The 18165-nt window shown below is 52.9% G+C and overlaps 1 protein-coding gene and 1 long non-coding RNA gene across 3 annotated transcripts; one reads left to right on the forward strand and one right to left on the reverse strand.

Annotated features, from left to right (window-relative positions):
- Positions 1–286: 286 nt before the first annotated feature.
- SNRNP70 (small nuclear ribonucleoprotein U1 subunit 70) lies at positions 287–14828 on the reverse strand. 2 transcript variants are annotated; one of them, XM_081515290.1, is made up of 10 exons: positions 14640–14828; positions 13760–13916; positions 12171–12233; positions 12000–12054; positions 7977–8041; positions 7795–7857; positions 7033–7114; positions 3756–3857; positions 1178–1265; positions 287–1071 (listed from the first exon to the last, which is right to left on the reverse strand). In XM_081515290.1, the coding sequence occupies exons 2-10, from the start codon at positions 13904–13906 to the stop codon at positions 444–446; spliced, it is 1293 nt and encodes a 430-aa protein (XP_081371416.1). In that variant the 5' UTR covers positions 13907–13916; positions 14640–14828; the 3' UTR covers positions 287–443. The 2 variants fall into 2 exon arrangements, with proteins under 2 accessions (XP_081371416.1, XP_081371415.1); XM_081515289.1 differs by having other exon boundaries at positions 287–1098.
- LOC145515277 (uncharacterized) lies at positions 14397–18165 on the forward strand. The gene is made up of 2 exons (XR_014060829.1): positions 14397–15221; positions 16185–18165. It is a non-coding gene; the product is annotated as an uncharacterized LOC145515277 (long non-coding RNA).

Here is an 18165-nt window from a genome sequence, read left to right on the forward strand (position 1 = left end):
CAGCCCAGAGCCCCATCCCCGCACCAAGATAGGGGTTATGAACAGCTCCACAAGAAATGTGTGGGAGAACTGGGGGGTAAAAAAGGAAGGAAAATCCAAGGCATCAAGGACCCTTAAGGAGGGCCTCCTTACCCTATTTTAAACAGCTCGGCTGTACCAGGACTAGCCCTAGCCTTAGTTCATACAGCTCCAGTCCTGGACCACCACCAGAGTAGGGCCATCTAAAGTCAGAAGGTGACACCCTCCTGGGGACGACAGCAAGAGCAGTGAAGAAACCAAGCGCCCATTATCAACAAGAAATTTTATTTTTAAATCCAAGAGACCAAAACAAATAAGGAGACTCCTGCTCTTGGCTGGCAGATTCAGGTGGTGACCGGGAAGGTGGGGGGAGGATGACAGCAGGGAGAGGAGGAACACGTCCAAGCAGCTGGCGAGCAGCCTCTTCACTCCGGTGCAGGCTCCATCAAATACCCGTTCTCCGGAGCAAGATACCCGTCGCCTCCCTCAGCCTCCATGTACATGTCTCGGCCGTCGTTGCCCAGACCCTCGAGCCCGTTGTCCTGGCCGCCGCCACCCCCACCTCGAGCCTCATCCCTGCCCCGATCGCCGCCCCGCTCCCCCCGCTTGTGCTCCCGGTCCCGGTCGCGATCGCGGTCCCGGCGCCGCTCCCGCTCGCTGCGGTGGCTTCGACGTCGGTCCCGGTCACGATCCCGGCCCTTCTCCTCTGGGCCGTCCGGGCCGTCCGGACCCAGCTCCCCGGGTGGCCCGTCATCCGGGGGCGCGTCGCCGGCCTCGGAGGGCTCGGCCATGTCGCCGCCGCCGCCTCCGCCGCTGCGCAGCTCCTCCTTGCGCTCGCGCTCCCGCCGCGCCCGCTCCCGGCTCCGGCTGCTGCGCCGCTTGCGGTCCCGGTCCTTGTCCTTGCTCCGCTCCCGGGAGCGCCGCCGCTCCTCCTTGTCGCGACTCCGCGAGCGCCGCCGCCGGTCCCGAGAGCGGGAGCGTCGTCGTTCCCGCTCCTTGTCTCGCTCGCGGCTTCGCTCCCGGCGCTCCCGCTCGCGGTCCCGGTCCCGGTCCCTGTGGGGCAGCGGGGAGGGGCCGGGCCTGGATGAGGTGGGCAGAGGTTTGCGGCGGGGCTCCCCCACTCACCGCCCCGCTCCCAGGACACCGGGCCCGGCCTCACCTCTCATCGTAGCGGGAGGTGTCGTCCCGGCCCGAGTGCCGGATGTTGACGTCCGCCCCGCCTCTCCGGGTGCCGCCCAGGCCGCCTCCTGGGGAGGGGCAGACACAGGCGGGTCAGGGCGGGCGGGGACCCCGAGCCTCAGCGTCTCTGAGGCCCTGGCGCTACCGACGGCGGCGGGCAGTGCAGAGATGAGAAGGGCACAGCGCGAGCTGGACGCCGCGCCCTCATCAGGCTCCAAGCTCACCTCCCCCGCCGGGGAAGCCCCAGCCCCTGACACACCCTCTCCCCTAGTCACCCCCGGGCCGAGGCACAGCCCTGATCCTTCTAACTGAAAACCTGACCTGCCTCAAAGCCCCCAATGGCTCCCCACCGCCCAAGCCAAGGTCAGAGGCTGGCCTCCTCCGTCTTTCAGCGCAAGGGCCCCTGGCTCTAAAGGTTCCAGGCATTTCCCAACCTCCTTATGTCCTTCCTGCCCAGTTTTGGGGATCATTCACACGTTCCCCGGGAGTCTCATCTCCCCTGTCTACTTAACTTCCACTTACCCTCTGCACCTTAACCCACACCTCACTTCCTCACTCAGACTGCCCTAACCTACCGGATAACGCCTTTCTCCACTCAGAACACACATTCCTCAGAACTTCAGGTGGAGTTTCTGATTTCACGTGTGTATGTACACGTGCAGGAGAGCGCTGATTAACAGCTGCCTCTCCCTCCAGCATGTACTGCCCCTTTCCATCAGGACGCTGGACCTGCCGCCATACAGCAGCCAGGATATAAAGCTGAACGAGCAGCAAGTAGCAAAGAGGACAACCGGAAGGAGCAGCAGCTAACCTCCTTCACACTCGAAACAAACTCAGGCTGAAAAGCCCTGCCCAGGGCGACTGGACAAGGAAGGGCAGAGCGGGGACGTGACTCCCTGCTGACTCCAGAAGCTGCCCTCTCCCCCACCCTTCTGTCCCCACTGCCTGGAAGGAAGCTTCGTGAAGCTATTTCATCTAAGGAATAGGTTTCAGCAACGAGGGTCAAAAGGGAAAAGAGGCAGCTTGGACATGAAACATTCGAACAGGGGACAAGCCACTCAGCAGGTATGCGGAGAAATAGACCAGTGTTTTCAATGTTCATTCAGGTCACAACTCAGCAATGGAGTCACATCATTAAATCTGACAGGATGCAAACGACACATTTTTTAAAAAGATAAACAATATAAAATACTAGTATACACTGCCTGTAGAAAAGATAAATTACTGTTTCATCAAACTTTTGTTTGGGTTAAATGTATTTTTTTTTGTATGTACACTGTGTCAAAATGCACTGGTTATCACCATCAGAAAGTCGGAATGCCAATCAAACTAGAAGATTCTGAGATTCCAGGATTCTACAATGGGCAACAGCAGACTCCGAAGGACTCACTTCAACCCAAAGAAACCGGAGAGGGAGATGAGAACCTATCTATTGAGTTGACACTCAGCAGATCCGTGTGTGCCTTACTCAGTAAAGGCAAGTCGAGCATGAGAACAGCAGGCTGCAGGCGGAACTAAGATCAGAGGGTACTGGAGCCATCTAGGGTGTCTCCCTAGTGAAGACCATTTTCTCTGACAGTTGGGTCCACCCCCTCGTTGGAGTTGGTCCTCAATAGCCAAGTCTGGATGGCACGGCCTCAACCCCAGGTCCAGGACCAACACTGAGCCACTTAGATCCACCACCCAGAAGCACAGACTCACCCAAGACTGCGTTGAAGAATGCCACACTGGCTCAGTGGGGAGAGACCCAGAAGAGACCAGCTCACACAGACAGCAAGCAACCAAGGCAGAAGCAAGGTGCAGAGATGCCAGAGGTGGCTCTTGATGCTTAAGGCTCCGCTACCAGGTCCTCAAGGACCACAGACATCCCGTGTCTCTGGGCTCCAAGACACGGGGGGGGTTTCTACACCAACAGGGCCCAGAGACACTGGGATTCTACACCAACAGACCCCTTTATACTGTTTTCTGGTACTTGCTACCAATCTGACCTTGACCGAGATGGTAACTGACAGTAAGAGATGACAGTGACAGGGACTGAAGGTAGGAGAGGGCAGAGGCTAACCACGTATGTCTCACCCTTGACTAGAAGCCTGCTACACAGCTGATGATCAAACCAGCGTTTATGCACTGAATGAACAGGACAGGTGAGCAGGAGCAAAGTGGGTGGCAGAATGGCTCTGCAAGCCCCACTGTACACCCCTTGCCAAGCTGGGTGTCTGAGAGGCTGAGCTCAGTGAACTCGAGATTATTCCCACTTTCTAGGATGAGGAAAATGAGACAGAAAAGGGGAGAAATCCACCTGCCAGGGAGTGCGCAAGTCAGAACTGGATCCCAGACTGGCTTCTCAAGGTTAGCACTCTTGCTCCTAATCGGTAACCCAGAATAAAAAACAAAAACAGACCGAGAGGATGCTGGAGACCGAGAGGCTGAGCTGGAGAGAGGGAGAAGGAATGTGAGCAGCTGCGCGGGGAAGAGAAGACAGAAAGCAGCAGAGGGGGGAAGAGAAGGGAGAGGAAGCCAGCAGGACCCCGAGCCCAGGCAGAGCAGAAGGCACTCACCTAGCCGCCGGGGCCTCCAGCCCTTCACGGTGCGGCCCCTCTCCACGTCCACAAGGACTCTCCTGCCATCAATCTTCTTGCCATCTGCATGCTTGTAAGCGGCTGCAACAGATGCGGGGAAGGGGAGGGGGAGGAGTCCCCAGAGGGTCCTCTAGTCAGGCGACAGCCCCGCTCTGTGGCGTCCCCACCCCCCACGTCCCCGTCAGCACACTTCGGCGCACACACGCACGCGCACACACAGGCCCACCAGACAGCCAGGCAACTGACAGCCAGACAACCCTCTCCCAACCCGGGAGGGGCCTGCTCCATCTCACCATCTGCTTCCTCATCACCCCCCAAACACTCTTGGGGGGGCCGGCCCACTCCCAACCACTATCCTAACCCTAACCACCACCCTGGGCTCCCAGGCCAGTCCTAGTCCCCTTCGACAGAGCAGCCCCCTCCCACCAAGGCGGCCAAAGTCGCTGCAAAGAAACTGGAGGTTAACTTAAGGCTGGACTCTGCGGTGGGGGAGGGTTCCTCCACAACCCCAGGCATGCACCCTAAAACATCATGCTGGGAGCAGAGGCCCAGCTGGGCTACTCCGCACCCCAGTTCACACCGGTTTCCTTTTACTGTGGTTTTTGTTGGGGGAGGGTGAGCATGGGGGGAACAGACATCAGAACAGAAAATGAACCAGAAGGGGGCAGGAGAAATCCTTAGGAGATGGCAGGGAGTAGAGGGTGGGTTATGGGGGGCCCCCTACAGCAGGTGGGGCAGAGGGAAGTGGAGGGAGGCATGGGAGACGTGCGGTGCTACTGAAAATCCCTGCCTTACCTGACGAGACTGTACCCACCCAGCCCGCAGCCCATCTCTCCCTCCACACCCCAGTGCAACACACACCAGGAGAGGCTGAGCCCGACCTGAGCCTCAGGAAGGGTGCGGAGTAGAGGGGGGAGATGCAGGGAGGGGCAGGACCTGCGGGGGGGCAGGACACAGCCAAGGACAGGCTCGAGCCCGGGCCTGTCTCACATGGGGCTCTCGGGAGGCCAAGAAAGTCCCTGTTTCCCAACCCCCAGCCCTGGCTGAGGGGGTCATCCTCAACCAGCCACAATACCCGGCCCCGCCCCAGCCCTCTCCCCCCCCAAATAACAACCAGAGGAAGAGAAAAAGGTGCCATTTACCGATGCCGGCCTTGCGGGTGTCCAAACCGAGCGGGATGGGGGGGGCTCGGCAACTCCTGGGGGCCTGGCGAGGAGGCGGGCTTCCCGGGGGGGGGACACGGGACCGCTTACCTGGAGCCCCCAAGCTTACCTGAGCACGCGCACAGACCCCACACCCACCACCATGGGGTCAGCTAAAGCTACAGGGAAGGGAGTCAGGGGGTTCTAGGGAGCCCCCGGCGGGGAGAGGAACCACATCTCCTGTACTGCCTGGAGGCAGGCAGAGGAAGTGGTGGACCCCAAAGAAACCTCATGGAGGCCTTGGAAGAGGGGGAGACAAAGGTTAACATAGAGCTTGGGAACTTGAAAGGACTATCTTGCTTGAATTCTAAAAGGCGGCTAGGGAGGCCTTAGCAAAACCTGTCCACCTTCACCTTTTCCCCGTAAAATCCACGCTCAGCTAGGCACAGGCCCCACCCCCCCTCAGCACATGGAATGACTTTTCCACCTTCAACTTCTCACTCCCTCCCACCACCTGCTTCAGCCCAAAGGCTGGCACGAAAGGGGACAGCTTCGGGGGTCCAGGAGATGGGAGTACTGCCCAAGATCCAAGGGGAAGGGGCCGCTGGGCCCCTGAACCCAGAGGAGGGTAGCGGGGGAGGCATTTCAGGACTGGGGACACAGTCAAGCAAAGGACCCCCACTCTGGTCATGTCCCAAACCCCAGAAGAGGCCCAACCCGGGAATAACAGCAGAGAAAAATGTGACGTGTGTATCTCTAGGCTTCACTCTCTCTCCCTCTCTTAGGTCTCCAGCCAGTGGAAGGGTTTTCAGTAAAAGCTCCAACACCTTCAGCTGTATACAGCCTGTCGCTTGACCCCTCCCACACCAATCCCCAGGTCCATGCACTCTGAGCAGCTGGGCTCCACAGCCTCTCGGGAGGCTCCACTGTGGTAAGGCAGACAGGACGTGGGTAGAGCACCCCGAGTCTAGCAACCAAAAAGACTCCAGGGCCACCACACTGATGGTCCCGCAGAAGGGGCAGGGGCCGGGAGAGGAGGGAGGGCCGAAGGGTTCCACCAGGAGCCCCGGCCCCGCTGCGTTCCCGCCGCCGTGCCGCGGCCGTCGGGAAGCCAGGTATGCTGGGGGTTAAACCGAGCCCAACTGGAGAGGCCGGCTGCCTTTCCCATCGGGGGGCATCTTTCCCCTCCTGGGATCAGCAAGATTATCGGAGAGCACATGGATGGGGCCAGAAGGGACATAGGGCACCCAAACAAGGAAAGGGTTCTGGGTGCGGGGAGGCTGAGGGGCGGCTGGGGACGGGAGGAGGGAGGCCTCGCTGCTCCTGAGCTGCCTGGCTAAGCTGGGCTGGTGTGCGGTGCTGAGTGATCTTACCCATGATACAAACCCTTATACCAACCATACACTGAGGTGTTGTAAGGGGAGCGTAAGCATCAGCTGCAAGCCAGCTGCGTGGTGGCTGCAGTGACAATAAGAACAGTCAATTAATACGGCGGCCCCTGGACACGCCGCAGCCCTGCCCACCCCCGCCCACCCATCCCTGCCCATGTGGACGCTGCCGCAGCCTCAACGGGGGCTTTAGAGATGTGGGGGCAGGCGCTGAACACGCAGACCAGCCCACTGCCCGCCAAGGAACAGGGTGGGGGGCCAGGGGTGGGGAGGTGGAGGGTCGGGTGGCCCAGCCCCAGCTCAGCTATGGGGAGGAGAGGGCAGGTTCAAAGGCCAGTCCTCACTGCAACCTGGCCACCCCCAAATCTGCTGGGGGAAATGGGGAGAGGCTCCCCGAAAATCCGACCCCTCCCCCCACCTCCAGCTAGCCCTAGCCCCCACCGGGTTCCCTCCTTGCCCCTGAGGTTCAACGTGTGACACTTACCTCCCCAGGTTCACACACACACACACACACACACACGTTGTGGGGGATTTTGGTTTTTGTTTTTTAAAAAACACATATATAAAAAACAAAAAAAAAGATATATCAGAAACAGAGGGAGGAGAAGAGACATCGCTAATGTCAGGTCTGGCGGGGAAGGGGGTGGGGGACAGACGACGGGAAGGGGCTGGGGCAGCAGAGAAGAGAGAGGGTCAGAGGGCAGGGTGCAGGTGGGAGGTACTCACAATGCATGTCCCGCTCGTGTTCGTACTCGATGAAGGCATAGCCCCGGGGCTTTCCTGACCGCTTACTGTAGACCATGTGTATCTGGAGGATGGGTGGCAGGAGGCAGAGGTCAGTTCTGACAAGGGGACAACTCACCCTATCAATCATACAGCCCATGTGCCAGGCTCTGGGCTGGATGATGCCAGCGACAGATGCTTCTGACCCTCCCCTGGTCCCTTCAAGGACCCAGAGTGACTGATGCTCTAATGGCCTTGGGCTTAGCAACTGATGTGCACAATGACCTCAAGCCCTTGCTAGAGCCCAGAGCATCTGAATTTTCTAAACTGAATTCAGATTCAGTTTCTAAATTAAATGAAGAAACATCAGTTATACATGAAGCCATGCTCTAGAACAAGGGTCAACGTACATTTTCTACAAAGGGCCAGAGAGCAGATATTTCCAGCTTGCAGGGCCACACAGTCTCTGTCGCACCTGCCTAATTGCCTTGCAGCAGCAGCAGCTGCAGACAATAGTGGCCCTGGCTGGATACCAACAAAACTTCATTCACAGACACCAAGTTTGCAGTTTGTTGACTTGTGCTCTAAATCAGCAGCAAGTAATCATGACCTCTTTGCTTTCCTTCTGCTAACCCGAGACTCCGGCGTGGAGGTACAGGCAGGATAGAAACCCGGGCCATGGATTCTGAAGCCTGAAATGACGCAGTGCCTCCTCCCTCCTTCCACACACCTTCAACTCAAGCACCCCTGCTCTAGTCCACTCACCCTTTTGATGGGTCCATACACCTCAAACTCTCTCCGCAGCTTGGATTCTGTCGTGTCATAGTTCTACAAGGAGACGGAAATGAAGTGAGAGAAGCCCTCAAACACCCCACGGACAGAGTCTACTGTCCACATCCACGCTCTCCGTAGCCTAGGGCTCCAGGGGTTGGGAGCTGGGGACTCACCACTCTAGCCACAAAGAGAGTCTTGAAGGCATCACCCTGAGCATTGGGATCATTGTGAGGGTCCCCTGTGCAGGATAAAAAAAAAATTCTGTAAGTAGACGTTGTCAACAGTATCACAGAGCAAGAAAGAAAGAGACTGATGAACAGCGGCCCAGAACTTCTGGTCACCTGGCCACTATGGGCAGGCCCCTCTCTGAGCCCTGACTGCCCTGAAGCACAGCAGATTTCATCTGAGTGGCTGATTTAGGCTGATTAAAGGAAGGGATGAGATTGACTTCAAGCTGACAGGATGGGGGCCAGCCTACTGCCCCCCTTTTTCAGGCCTACATATCCTGAGGCCCAGGTCCCTCCCAGGTGGGAGTAGCTAAGCCCAAAGGGGCATCTCTGGAGAAGCAGCCTGATCCTGCCAGGCACTGCTTCCTCCGCCACCTGCAGTGACACAGTGCCACCCACTGGCAAGGCCTGCAACTACAGCCTGTAGGAAAACCTGAGATCAAGCAACCCTTAGAGGGGAGTGGGAGCCTAGCAAAGGTCAACTCTGTTTTCTTCCCTGTGCCCTGTGGCCTCAGGGAGGAACCCACAGCTGGCACTGAGGCCACAAGAGGCAGATGGGATTCTTAACTCCCAGCTTTACTACCGCCAGACCACTGAGGAACAATCAACTCCACAGACAGAGGCAGACTCTATTACAAAACTAATTCCACAGGTGATTCGGATGGGTCACGTCCATCCCTGTGCCTGCCGCTTACTTCCTCACCCGAACCCCATCCCTCTGGGTTGTAACTGTCTGTGCCCACGTCTCAATCTGCATCCATTCACCCAACAGGTATCTGTTAAGCACTATGTGCCTGAAAATCCCATAGGTGCTGGGGTAACAACAGTGAAAAAGAGGAAAAAAAGATCCCTGCCTTCCTGGAGCTCATTTATTATTGGAGGGAGGCTGCCAGTAAACAACCTAAGACCAACAATCATCCAGTTCTATCTAGTAATAACAGAGAGATGGGGAGAAGCATTTTACCGGGAAGGTCAGGAAAGGCCTCACTGAAATACCATTTGACACGAAGGTGTATTTAACAAGAGACAAACCTCAGTATCACCGGGGGTAGGTGGTACCGCAGGGGCATTAGGGGGACCCAATCACTGCCTGCAGGAGTGGATGGAGCCCAAACAGCAGAGAGCAGAGCTTCTGCATGAGCAGCTAAAGGTGCCCAGCAGACACAGGGAAACCACCCTGGCATAAGAGACCCTATGGTTTTTGCTTAACCCCGAGGCCCAGGAGCGTGACCCAAGGAAACAGCTAGCACAGTGCCCACGAATCTCAGCTCAGACGGTGGCAACGAGCTGAAGCTGATCAGCAGCTCACTGGCACCATGCGCACACCCCGCACCACTCCACCCTGCTGGCAGCTCTGCCCTCAGGGAATCCTTGGGCAAAGAGGTTTTCTACGCAGCAGCCCAGAGCAGGGGCTCAAAGGACTAGACTGTGGGGTTGAGAAACGAGGAAGTATCTCAGAACTCTGGCTCTTGCTAAGTGGACCCAGACTCCACAGACCTTCATTTTGTCTTAAAAACTGGAGTAGCAAACCCTATTGCACTTGGAAGCTGTAAGTAAAAAACAAGAAATACATCAAGTGTTCAGCAAGGTCCCCTTGAATGGTAGCTGTTAACTGTGACAAGGCACAGCCCGTTTCTGTACTGGGGGGTGGAGGCTCCTAGGGCAGAGAAAGCCTACTGTACTGGATCCATCCTTCTCGTTTCCTTTTCTATCATGGGGAAGTTCAACACTTAAGGAAAGAGGGAACAGTACAATGAACCCCTCTGAACCAACCTTGGTGGTTACCAAATGGCAACACTGGTTACATCTTTATCCCAAGCAGTATATTAAGGCAAACTCCAGATATACAATACCACTGTAACTGCTAATAAAAACTTAAAAAATAGTAACCACGGTACTATTATTACACCTTAAAAAGTTAACATTAGTTCTTTATCTTCACCAAGATGCAGTGTTCAGATGTCCTCAACTTTTTCAAAACAAGATTTCTGCAAGTGGCTCATTCAAATCAGGACCCAAACAAGCTCCACACTGACCATCTGGTTGAGGTGCCCTTTGACTCTTTAACCCCTTTGGTTCACTCCCTTCCCACCTGCTTCCCCAGCTTTCACATTTATTTAAGGAAACTGGGTCACAAGTTTGTCCTAGACAATCTCCCATATCCTAAATTCAACTAACTACATCCTCAGTATCGTTTAACATGCCAGGATTCTTTTAAGGATACTACTTTTAAAGTGAGGAAAACAATGTCCAACAGGAGAAGTGATTTCTCCAAGGCTACCCAGCTGGAAGTGGCAGAGGTAGGGTTAAAACTCACGTGGGTCAGACTCCAAGGCCTGTGCCCCAGCAACAGAGCTGAGAGGTTCCCAAGTTAACTGTTGTCAACAGTTGTGTGTGCCAGGTCCTACAGGAGCTGGGGCCACAATGGTGAGCAAATTCCACCAGAACCCTGCTTCCTGAACTGTGAACCAATGTAAGATAGATGTTTGTCAGTGAATTCCTCCTGCAGACTGAAATGACCAAGCTGCAGGACTCAGGGCTTTCAGTGTGCGAGAGGACTCTACCCGAGCACCATGAAAGGCTTCCCTGAGGAGTGACGCTGCCAGAAACATAAAGGGCAGTTGCATATACACCAAGGTATCATGTGAGACTGGCGGAACGGCCTGGGCAGAGCCTCAGTGACAGGAGACCATCTGGGAAAGAAAAGGCAGGAGAAGCCACCAGTGCAGGCTGGAGCAAGAGGGGAGGGAGCATGGGCAGAATGCATCCTCAGCAGGCAGGGAAGGGACTCTGGTCTTTATGTTGAAAGCAAAAGGAAGCTGTATAGGAAATTTCCTGGCGACCCACTGGTTAGGACTCTGCACTTTCACTGTGGAGGGCCCGAATTCAATCCCTGGTTAGGGAACGAAGATCCTAAGGGCAACATGGTATAGCCCAAAGGGGAAAAATAAAACAAAAAAAAAAGGCCATTAGCAGAGAAAGGTATAAACAGAGTTGATTTCAAAAAGCCCCACAGGACTTGCGGGGGTCAGGGATGTAGGTAAATTCATTAGACTGTGTGTCCACACTAGAGGGGCCTTCGGTGGTGGTGGACACAGAGAGAATGCTCAGATTTGTGACATTTAGAGAGTAGCATGGGTAGGTCTTGGCGACAATCTGGGGAGACAGCAACAAAAGGTGTTAAAAGCAAACTGAGTGGAAACAACTGGCCATGACTTGCAAAGCTGGATGACCATGTTCCAGTGAAGGTAACATCGAAAGAAGACCAGGCTGGTGAGGAGAGAAAATCCTGATTGTGGTCCAGACACAATGCAAGATGCCTCTGAGGCATGCAAGAAGACAGGAACAGCGAAAGCCAGAGCTCAGAGCGCTCAGTTGAGCCACCCAGGTATTCAGTTGTCAGGTGTCTGTCTGATGAGCTCCATGAGCAATGGACTCCTCCAGGGAATGTGATTCTGAGGGACGTGATTCACCGACCATGGAAGGAAAACCCGTCTTTTGACTACACAGTCCTTGCTCTAATAAGAAAAGGCCACCTGAGGTTGACATGGGACTCTTTTGTAAGTCTGGTTAATGACTACAACGTCCCTCCCCCAAACTCCAACTCCTCCTGTACCTGGAAGGGATGAAGCACTCCCAGCCCAAGGGCCAGGGAGGTGAGGTGGAACCAGAACTGCCTCATGAGCCCAGACCTCACTGCCTTGGCCTGGGAGACCCAGCTGGGCAGTGGCCGCCTCTCCAAGTGCAGAACCCTGAAGGAGGCAGCCCAGAATACCAGGCTCCCCTCCTGTCTGCCCTTATTCTATGCTCTCCTGCTTAAAAGCCTAAAGCAAATACAGGCCTTGGCAAATAATGGGGGCTAAAAAAGTGAACTGACAACAACCCACATTCCCAAATGAGAGTCCTGGGGTGGACCTGGGGGAGAGAAACACAAGCATGCTTGAACAAGAGATGGAAAGAGAGACTTACACATTTTTAGCTCTGTCTCCACTTCCTGCTGTCGGCGCTCAATCTTTTCCCGTCTCTGTCAGGAGAAAGGTAGACAACTGAATACAGATAGAAGGGCCCTGAGGTCAGGGAACATCCTGAAGATGCAAAAAAAAAAAAAAGATGTGAGGCCAGAAGGCAAACATTACATACCTTCCTCTCCATGCGTTCCTCCCTAGTTTCTGCTCGAGTTGGAGGAGGGGCATCTCGAGGATCCTGGGAACAAGAAGAGTGACACAGTGGGAGGACAGGGAAAACAGCCAGGAACAGCCATCAAGAAATAACAAACATCTTGGCCACACTCCCCTGCACGTTTACACACACGCCCACACAAACATGGACAGTTCCTAGGCCAGTGGAGGCAGGGGAACAGTGCAGATCAAAGCGTGGTCCGTAGACCAATGCTATCTGTGAATAGTTACTGGCCTGTGACAAGAGAAGTAGAGAAACTGAGACGAAATATGCAGAAACGTGTACAGCACTCTAACAGAGTAGTTTTATGCTAGTTGAACTTAAAAGTGTGATTTTCTTTAACTCGGTATTCTCTAAAAATACTAGAGAAAACAATCCTCTTGCATTTATCAAGAGCATCGATCTGCAGTCCTCCATCAGATCACTCTGTGAGTATCACAATACTTGTCCTCTGTCACAGACAGGAATTGTGACCAGGCCTGAAGCAAAAGGAGCTGAAAGTGCAGAGCTCAGAGGTAAAACAACTGGACACCCTCTGAGGGCCAGGGCAGTTCTTAAAGGCCTCAGCAAGCTCTCATCAAATAGTAACTGGCACATGACCCTCATCTGCCACACACCTGCAGTTATTAAATTAGTTTAATTGGCTAATAACATTTTCCAAGTACCGGTTCACTGAGGGTGGCAAGTCTCACTAAAGAACCAATTTTCTGTCATCTCACTATTAACTTCTGTTCCGCAACTTCCTCCTCCTCCCCTTTCCCACTCAATGCCAGATTGTTATTCTTCTGACTTCCAGCTGTGTGCCAGCATACTCAGGTGTTCTTTGATCACCTTAAGAGGTGGACTGTTGTTACCCCAATTTCACAAATGAAACAACTGAGGTCCATGAACCTAAGCCATTTATTTATGTTTGTCCTGAGGGAACAAAGCTGAAATTCTCAAGCCCACCATTTTAACAGCACATCACCTGGTGTTAACCCTTTAATGACAAAAACAGTAAGAAATATTGACCTTTCCTGATTGCTTGGTGCCAAGCTCCGTAACAAAATTTTCAATTAATTCTGTCAATTACTACAAAGAAGATAACAAACATTCCCTTGCTATAGATGAAGCGACCACAGGACTAACAGGATCTGCCACTTGTCCAAGGTTACACAGCCGATAAACGTGCCAAGGAATACTTAACTCGACAGTCTGAATCCTCAACTGGTAGTTACTGTCACAAATTACTGAAGTGTCACAAAAACTCAACAAGGGATACATAATGAACCCCTATCAAGACAAGAAAACTGGCACTTTCCCGGTGGTCCAGAGGCTAAGACTCCTCACTCCCAATGCGGGGGCCCTGGGTTCCATTTCCATCTCTGGTCAGGGAACTAGATCCCACATGTCACAACTAAGAGTTCCCATGCCTCGAATAAAATGAGGCGCAGCTAAATAAAGAAATAATAATCACCCAGCCTAGAAAACTGGCCAGACACTGGACTCCCCCATCCAGCCCCACGAACCCCAGAACCCAACCCAGGCCCAAGTCTGCTCACTGAACTCACCTCAAACTCTCGGATGTAGGGCGCGATGCCACAGTAAGGTTGATTGTGGTGTTTTTCATGTGGCAGTTTCTCCAGGGGTGGGAGGTATGGGATGGGGTCACGGGGAGCAAAGAGGGCCAGAAGGTTGGGCGGCAGGAACTGGGTCATCTTGCCAAGTCTGAGAGTAGAAGCCTTATATTAGGGTGGGCTGGGGGAGATGAAGCCCCTATAACCCCTTGACTCCCAGGAAAAGAAAGAAACAGAAGCAAAATCTCAGTATCAAAACAGGTTCTGTACAGCGTGCTCCTACGTCACAGGCGAAAAGAGTAAATCTTTGGTGGGAGGGCTGTGTGAAGACGGGCCAAGCCGGTAAGGGAAACAAAGACTGAAAAAGGGTTTCTGAATAGTGAAGTCTCAGAGTCCTGAGCAAGGAACCGCGGGGCTGAGGGTCCGTGGGCGGCTGTGGGGACATCAAGGATCCTGAGAAAGGGAGTCCAGGGTAGTGGCGGCTGGTGGTCCCATACCGTGGGTAACAGGGTACGGGGCGAGGGTCGCAGTAAGTCTTCGATTAAAGAAGGGGTCAAAAGTAGCAAGCCTCTCAAGCCAAGGGGTTGTGGGTAATGGAGCTGGACCCCACAGGCGAAATGAATTATGGGTAAGGGTCCGCGGAGGCGACAAGAAAAAAGCAACATACCGCAAGGGCCTGTGGGTAAGTGCTGAGGGGGAGAGAGACTATGGAAAGAGAGCTTAAGTGACCAGAGAACTCTGGATAAGGGGTGCAAAAAGGTGCTGTGACGGTGGCGCGGGAAAGGGACCCGGCCGCGGGGAAAGGACCGGGGCCCAGCGCAGAGACTTGTGGGTAGCGGCCCCGCACCCGGCAAGGCCACTCAGTCACACTCACCCGCCGCGCGGCGCCCTCCTTGGCCTAGCGACGGTCCGGGGGCTCGCGGCGGCTCCGGCGGCCCCTCAGCAGCGGATACTCCGGCTCTCGCTCCGACTCTGGCGGCGTCCGCGTCCCTCAGTCTCTGTCGCCCGCCTAGCGCGCGCACCAGGCCGCAGCTCACGAGCCCGCGCGGCCTCGGCTCGCGACAGGGGGAAGGGGTGGGAAAGCCTCAAATCCCTCCGCTGTTCGCAAGGCGCACGCGCCACGCCAGTCAATCACAACTCACTCGCAGCGACCTCGGTGCCGCCGCAGGCACTGCGCACGCGCGAAGCCTCTACCGGCGTCTTAAACGCCTTTGCCGCGGCAGGCTGGAAGTCACAGTGCGCACGCGCGCTGAGCCCCAAGCGGTCCCCTTCAGCCTCGCGCTCTGGACTCCCAACCGCCTCTGTCCTCGAGACTCTTCTAGATGCTCCACCCCTTTCCCTAACACACTTCCCGGATCTTGGGCGCATGCGTGTATGATCAGTCACCAGTATTATACCCTTCCGCCGCCTAGCAAAGAGTCCCTACGTGGAGGATGTGATTACCTAAACGGAGAAGGCAATGGCACCCCACTCCAGTACTCTTGCCTGGAAAATCCCATGGGCGGAGGAGCCTGGTAGGCTACAGTCCATGGGGTCGCTAATAGTCGGACACGACTGAGCGATTTCACTTTCACTTTTCCCTTTCATGCACTGGAGAAGGAAATGGCAACCCACTCCAGTATTCTTGCCTGGAGAATCCCAGGGATGGCGGAGCCTGGTGGGCTGCCGTCTATGGGGTCGCACAGAGTTGGACACGACTGAAGCGACTTAGCAGCAGCAGCAGCAGCAAACTATTAAATCAATAACTTGTCCATCCAGCGCACAATATACTCGACACTGTTTGGGTTCTGAGGATGTAGCATGTGACTAAAGCAAAGGCTTCCTTTTTTGAGCTTGCATCGTGCAGAGGGAGACAATAAAGGCATTAAAAAATTAACTTATGATAGTGGCCGTCACAATAAAGAAAGGGCAGAATAAGGTGTTCAGCTGTGAAAGAGGAGCTATTTTAGAAAGGACGACGGGGCTTCGTTGGTGTCTAGTGGTTAAGATTCCACATTTCCACTGCAGGGGACGCAGGTTCAATGCCTGGTCAGGGAACTAAGATCCCGAATGCTGTGTGTTGCAGCCAAAAAGAAAAAAAATTTTTTAAAGGATGATAATGGAAGGCACATCTGAAGATGACTTCTAAACAGAGGCCCAAGGGAAGGGAGATCGGGGCGGGGTTAACAGCAAGTGCTGCTGCTGCTACTGCTGCTAAGTCGCTTCAGTCGTGTCCAACTCTGTGCGACCCCATAGACGGCAGCCCACCAGGCTCCGCCATCCCTGGGATTCTCCAGGCAAGAATACTGGAGTGGGTTGCCATTTCCTTCTCCAGTGCATGAAAATGAAAAGTGAAAGTGAAGTCGCTCAGTTGTGTCCAACTCTAAGCGACCCCATGGACTGTAGCCTACCGGGCTCCTCCGTCCATGGGATTTTCCAGGCAAGAGTACAAGGCCCTAAATTAGGAAGGATGGCAGGAGTCCCAGGTTGTTGGTGGAGAGAGTAGAGAACTGGTGGCCATGTTATTCAGGGCTCTGTAGACCTGTAAAAAGTTAAGTATTTTTTAAGTTTTTTGGATAGATTCAATTGCCTATTTAATAATAATTACAGGAATTATTACAAATTTAAATGACTATTATCATGTTTTAAGTACTTTGACATATTTGGTTTATCTACGTATGTATGTGAGAACCCCCTGAACTATTTTTTTGGAGCCTGCCAAAAATTCTAAAATTATTTTGAAATAAAAAATTTAAAGAAAATAAAGCTAAACATGCTTTAATAATTTTTTTCCCTGTATCATTAAAAAGTAAATTTCTGAGGCACTGCACCTCTGAATGTTTCAGCATGCATCTCCTAAGATTAAGGGCATTCTTCTACATAACCAGAAAACTACTTTCACCTCTGAGAAAGTTTATCCAGTCCCACAAAATTATTTTCACCTCTAAGAAAGTTTATCCAGTCTCTATCTCAGATTTATTCAGAAATCAGATTTTCTCAATAGATCCACACGTATTTTGTTTTAATCTCAACCAGAAGTCAGTCAAGTTTCATGCATTGCATTTGGTTATCCTGTCTCTTTATCCTTTTTTTCTCTTTATTCTCTTTTAATATAGAATACAGACATAGACACTTTTTTTTCCAAATTATGTTGTTGGTTTTTCCCCTGAGTTCAGACCAGTTTCCAGTAGAAAGTCCCACATTCTGGATTTCTGATTATTTCCTCATGGTGTTTTCAGTATCTTCCACTACCCCTGTTTGCCTGTAAAATGGAAATTGAGTCTGAAGTTTGGATGAACTGATGTTGAGCATTTTTGGCAAGAACTTTTCCCTAGTGATACTGAAGACTTCGACTGCATCACATCTGGAGATAGTTCACTATTATGATGCTGAATTTGGCTACCTGATCAAGGAGCTAACTGACAGATCTCACTCTAGAAGTACATTTTCTCCTTGGTAATCTGAGCAGTGAGACTTTGCCACTGTTCCACAGCCATCTCATCTCTCACCCCCTGGTTGTAGCAGCCATTGCTGATCTTTGCCTGAATAAAGTATTACATGGAGGAGAGGGCAGATTGTATTTGAAAATAAATAGGAAGTTACTAAATGGCTTAGATCAGAAGATGGACAAAGCATAATTTGCATTATTAAAAGATCACAGCAATGGCAATAGACAGAACAAAATGCAGGAAAGAGGCTGAAGAGGAACAGGCAGATGCTCAGGAGGCTACAATCTCCAGGGAAGAGATGATGGCTTGGACTAAGAAGGTAGTGTTATTGAACTCAGGTTAAGCTACTCACCGCTGGGAAGTCAATACTGCAGAGATGAGTGTTAGTAGGAAAGGAAAGTTTGCTTTATTCAGGAGGCTAGGCACCTGGGGAGAAGGTGGACTCATGTACCAAAAAACCAACTCCCCCCTACCAATCAGAGCACAAAAACTTTTATTTATTTATTTATTTTGACTGTGCCATGCCATGTGGAGGAATCTTAGTTCCCCAACCAGGAATGGAACCTGTGCCCCCTGCAGTGGGAGAGTGGAGTCTTAACCACCGGACCACCAGGGAAGTTCCACAGAACTCTTTTTTTCCTCTCTCTCTCTTTTTCATTTGGTTGCTTAAGTAAGTGTTATTCACTCAGTCATGTCCGACTCTTTGCGACCCCATGAACTGTAGCTCACCAGGCTCCTCTGTCCACGTGGGATTCTCCAGGCAAGAATACTGAAGTGGGTTGCCATTCCCTTCTCCAAGGGATTTTCCTGACCTGAGGCTCTAACCCACATTGCCTGCATTGGCAGGTGGGTTCTTTACCGTCTAAGCCACCAGGGAAGCCCTGGTTGCTTATTATTTATTTGTTTATTTATTTACAATAGTGAAAGATGTTTATCAGTTTTCACAATCAGTAGCCAGACAAAAAAATAAAA

Source organism: Giraffa tippelskirchi, chromosome 7 (genome assembly GCF_054371585.1).
Source record: "Giraffa tippelskirchi isolate mGirTip1 chromosome 7, T2T-mGirTip1v1.2.pri, whole genome shotgun sequence".
Taxonomy (NCBI): Eukaryota; Metazoa; Chordata; class Mammalia; order Artiodactyla; family Giraffidae; genus Giraffa; species Giraffa tippelskirchi.

Coding starts and splice junctions, on each gene's coding strand:
- SNRNP70 (XM_081515289.1), bottom strand. CDS start 13,906: ATGACCCAGTTCCTGCCGCCCAACCTTCTGGCCCTCTTTGCTCCCCGT. Junction 12,234..13,759: donor CCTACATCCGAGAGTTTGAG/GTGAGTTCAGTG, acceptor TCTTGTTCCCAG/GATCCTCGAGATGCCCCTCC. Junction 8,042..11,999: donor GGAGACAGAGCTAAAAATGT/GTAAGTCTCTCT, acceptor TATCCTGCACAG/GGGACCCTCACAATGATCCC.